This window comes from Acinonyx jubatus, chromosome X (assembly GCF_027475565.1).
Source record: "Acinonyx jubatus isolate Ajub_Pintada_27869175 chromosome X, VMU_Ajub_asm_v1.0, whole genome shotgun sequence".
In the NCBI taxonomy this organism is placed as follows: Eukaryota; Metazoa; Chordata; class Mammalia; order Carnivora; family Felidae; genus Acinonyx; species Acinonyx jubatus.
Genome location: NC_069389.1, coordinates 81,703,793 through 81,708,511, shown reverse-complemented (window position 1 = coordinate 81,708,511; position 4,719 = coordinate 81,703,793). Strand labels below are relative to the sequence as shown.

The 4,719-nt window shown below is 37.0% G+C and overlaps 1 protein-coding gene across 1 annotated transcript; it reads right to left on the bottom strand.

The window, feature by feature from the left end:
• Positions 1-2,864: 2,864 nt before the first annotated feature.
• On the bottom strand, positions 2,865-4,286 carry LOC106979241 (SWI/SNF-related matrix-associated actin-dependent regulator of chromatin subfamily E member 1-like). The gene is given in 2 exon segments (XM_053201941.1): positions 2,865-3,987; positions 3,990-4,286. Coding segments are annotated over 2 exon segments (1,233 nt in total). The 5' UTR covers positions 4,177-4,286; the 3' UTR covers positions 2,865-2,941.
• Between the last annotated feature and the right edge of the window lie 433 nt (positions 4,287-4,719).

The following is a 4,719-nucleotide window of genomic DNA, read 5'->3' as shown; positions in this document are numbered from 1 at the left end:
TGCAGTAGCATTGTCAAAACTACTTGCTATTCTCTGAACCACAGCATGTAGGATTTGCTCTACTTTCTAGACCTCCTATAAAGCATGAACTTAGGAGGGCTGAGGGGAGAAAAAAGAAATCCAGAAGTCATCTAAAGTACTTAGGGTTTCAGTTCTTGAGTCAGAGACCCCTAACTTTTTTTCTTTCTTGAATTTAATTATCTGCTGATCCTTTTTGCTAGATGACAAACCAATGGGCCCAAATGTATGATATCAGAGGCAATCCCAATAATAAAGCCAACTCCCAAAGTTATAGACGAAATATCTGTAAGGATAATTATTGAGCCTATTTTCAGCAAAGATAGTGAATATTACATCTGATTTACAAAAAAATTAATGAAAATAACTTTTATAAAGAAAAAAAACTTAAGATATAGCATATAGTAATACAGAGATACAATGTACATTCTATACTATGAATATATCAAACATTCAGGGAGAAACATGTTGATAGAATATGAACAATATCAAATAAAGAGATTCATTAAGGCTGGAAGAGGTACAAAAAACTATATTTTAATGGAACTCCATAATTAAGTTTGATGTGCATCCTCAATTAAAAAGCACTGGCCTTGAGATGCTAGATTCAAATTCATAAGATGTCAGTTGTGATCCAGTAAAAGTTTATAACACTAACTGAAATTATAACTGATAACACTATATTGCTGTTGCTTAATATTCTCAGGCAAAGCACTACCAGTACTCTGATAAATAGAAACATCATGGAGACTGAGGGCATTGAGAAATCTTACATATTTCCCATATATCATATAATTTCTGAAGTTTTTATATTAATATAATGTTTTTCCCACGCAAACTTAACTTGGGGAAGTCTGAGAATCTCTTCAAATTGTACAACTTTTCCCATGGAATCATCAGTAGTAACACTGAATAAACATAACAGTTTCTAGCACCTCTCTTTTTACAAGGTGAAAGAACAAGTTTTTGATTGTCCAGGGACCCTTGGGGAAATGCCGAAGGATAACTATAGATGCAAAAGATATTCTGAAATTTATTTTATTTCATTTTACATTAAGGATTAAATTTTAGGAAAGAAAAAAATGAAAATTTATCAGGAGATTTGAGCACTTAAAATAGAACAGTTAGTGCCAAGAAACATTATTTGGCTATTCGTATGAAGGGAACAATAAAACATTTAAAGATAAACATAGAAGGTAACATGATTGTCAAGAACCTTAGCCTTACATAGGTGAAGAAGCTTTGTTTTCTTAAATAACTGAGGACACAATGAAGTCAACATAAAGCACAAAAAATTATTCTGATAAAACATGGAATCTTTTTTTTATCTAGGCAAATTACACAGAATAACCCTTCATATTGTAGGTAAAGGAAATAAACAGTAAACCACTGTCTTGAGTGTCTTGTACTGTGCTAGACTCTAGAAATACAAAGTGAATGTGACATACTCTATACCTTCCAAAATTTTACATTCTAGGTAAGGAAACAGATATGGTAAAAAAGAAAAAAAAAGTTAAAAATGTGGCAGATTGGTAGTTGTCTATCACATATCCTATCTCCTCATTCTAAGTGACAAAACCTGATTTTTTTGGGGGTGGCTATACACTCAAATAGGGCGAAATGTAATTTCTCAGCCTTCCTTTCAGATAGAGGAGCCCATGTGACTATATATAGGCCAATTGTATGGAGGTGGAAGATATTGGTTGGGCTTCCTAGGAAACTTCATAATTGAGTCCATGCATATGTGTGTGTGCACATGTATGCACTGGGGTGGGAAGAGGAAGATTGATGGTGCTTATGAGGCTGCTAAGGTGGGAGGCCATTTTGCATTACCTTCTTATTTATCCTTGCCTAGGACATGGATGTGATGGCTGGAGATAGAGCAACCATATTGTTACATTAAGGAAACTTCAAGCTACAAAGGCAGAGCTTGAGCTTGGAAAATATAGCAGAAAGATGAAAGCATCCAGCCACCATACCAATATTGAACTGCCTACCTTTGGATTTCTCTTACGGGATAGAAAAATCATGGGTTTCTTAATGACAGCCAAAACAATTCCTAACTGATGCAACACATAATTATAATACACTGGGATGTAAAGTCTAAAAGAGGTATCTAAAAAGACCTATGAATGCACGTTTAAGGAAAGGATGAATTCTGTCTGGGAGAAAGATTGGTAAGGGTTTTGCAGGGGGAATAACATTTGGCCTGGGCTTTTAGAATATGAGTAGCTGCCCACTAGGCTAGGAAAGATGGACATTTTAGATGAAAGAATGTGGCACTGAAATTCACTATCATTTCTGTGGTGAAACTGGTGAATTTTGAAAGAGATTACGGACTTAGAAAACATTTCTGATTAGAAATGGATGATGTGATATTAGTCATATATAATCATGGAAACGTTTAAGGGTTGATGGCCAGAAATATTTTGAGAAATACCAACAAAGGGGACTATTACAATAAAATTTACATATTTTCCCTCATACACTTTTCTTCGTATTTTTGAAAAGGAAATAATTTATAATCTTCTTCTATAATTGTGTACATCCTAATGTTCAAGTGCTTTAAAATTTTTAATGAGTGGATAATTCTGCATTCTTCAATTGCTCTTAACAAACTTTCATTTAACCATTGTTACAGATAAGTTAGGAAACTCATATCTCCTCTTCAGTATATGTCTCTGTTAAGCACGTAAGTGTAGTATTCTTTCCTATGCTATATTGCAAATCTTGCACACAACTAAAATATTATATAAGTCCTATACTGAGATTTATTTGACTAATGTAGAAAGTACTTTTTGGAAACAACAGACATTTCTCAGATCAGTACACATTTTCAATTAATATTTTCTTTTTTTTAACTCAAAAAACATCTTTTTTTTCATTTAAAAAAGTATTTAGAACACATAAAACAAGGCAACATTTATTCTTTCTTCTCGTCTTCCGGTGTGGGGTCTGCTGGTGGTTCCTCCACGGTTGCACTGTTGCTCTCTGAGCCAGTGTTACTATCACTGGTCCCTTCCTCAGCCATACTGTCCACCCCCTCTTGCCCGCTCTCCTTGTCCTCAGGAGTAGATGTGCCTTCTTCACCATTCTGTTGGCTCTCCGTCGCTTCTTCAAGGTGTGTCTGCTCTGTCTCCATTGGGACGCTCTCGTCGTCCTTCTTGTCCTCGGTCTTACTGGCAGCTTGCTCTTCCTCAGGAACCATGCTGCTCTGACTGCATTCAGCTTGCTCCGCTGCCTCTTTTTCTCTTTCCTTCTGCCTTTTGCGAGCCTATTCGTCTGCCTGTACAATTTCAGCGGCGATTTTTTCCATGTCCACTTCCACTTTCAAACTGCACAACGTTTTAAACTCATTGTTAAATGAATCTGTGCTTTCCAGGAATTTCCTCTTCTTTTCCTGGTGTCTCTCCTCTATTTGAAGAAGTTCAGCTTCTAGTTTTCGCTGATGAACCATTAAGGATTGGACCTGTCATTTGAGGACCTGCATTCTAGCTGTTGTGACAACTGACCGAACGTCTGGCACCACACTCTCACTAAGGATTTCACTGATGAGGCGGTGGTTTCTCTGGAAACGGGCAGTGGCTGTATGCTTCATTGAAAAGCCATCATCATAACCATCTGGATCTTCAGCAGGCTGAATGCTCATGTAAGGTTCTCCTTTCTCCATGCGAGATTGTCTCTGTCGACTTTCTTCCTCTAAAGCAGCTTCCGCACGACTTTTTGCATTTATATAAGCAAGGTATGCGGGGGAATTATGATAGGCCTTCATAGATTCATTGTATTCTATCTTTTCTGCTTTGTATTCGTTTAAATATTCTTGTTTTTCTTCATCAGTGAGATCTTGCCACATGCCACCAATAATCTTGCCAATCTCCCACAACTTTAGGTCGGGGTTGGGAGCTTTTACTTGGTCCCAGACCTTTCTGCTGTACCTCATGTAGGGCATCAGCAGCTTATCTGGTGGCTTGGGGGTTTTGGAATCGTAATACCAGAGGAGGCCGTGACCGGGCTGTTGGTGCCCGGGTTCCCTCCCAGCCTGTAGTTGTTGTAGGCAAGATGACTGTATGGATTGTATCCCACAAACCCTGGCGTGCTGGGCATTTGTGTTGCAGGAGCTGGGGTGGGAGGTGGGGCATAAGATGGTCTTTTTGACATTTTGGAAGGTTAAGTTCTCAGTTCCTTAAGAATGAATCTGAGACACCGCGGGCAGAAAAAGCGCCCGTAGCTCTGGCCTCGTTTTCCTTTCAATGATATTTTCTTCTTATGAAATAGACAATGTTTATTTTAGTTGCCAAATTAAAAGCAATCACTTAAAAGTTCCTCCATACTTTAGATTTTTTTCGAGGGAAGAGATGATCAACATATTTTGCAAAATAACAAATGAAACGAATTAAAATAAAAAATTACATGTAAATAGATATATGTAAATCAATAAAAAATAAGTAAAAAGGAAACTAATTATGAGAAGTCACACCAAAAGGAAAGTATTCAAATATAGATAGAAATAGATTTTCAGGTACATTTGTGTCCTAATTTAGGTGGAAGTTAATTGAGAAGATAATCTCAGTGAAAATTGTCTTGGCACTTTTATTGTAAGCCAGAACAGTGGATTTAGTCAACTGAGATTGGTTATGGGTGGCTATACAAGGGATATATAATAGGACATACATATTGGAGGATAAACACTGGACGAGATGC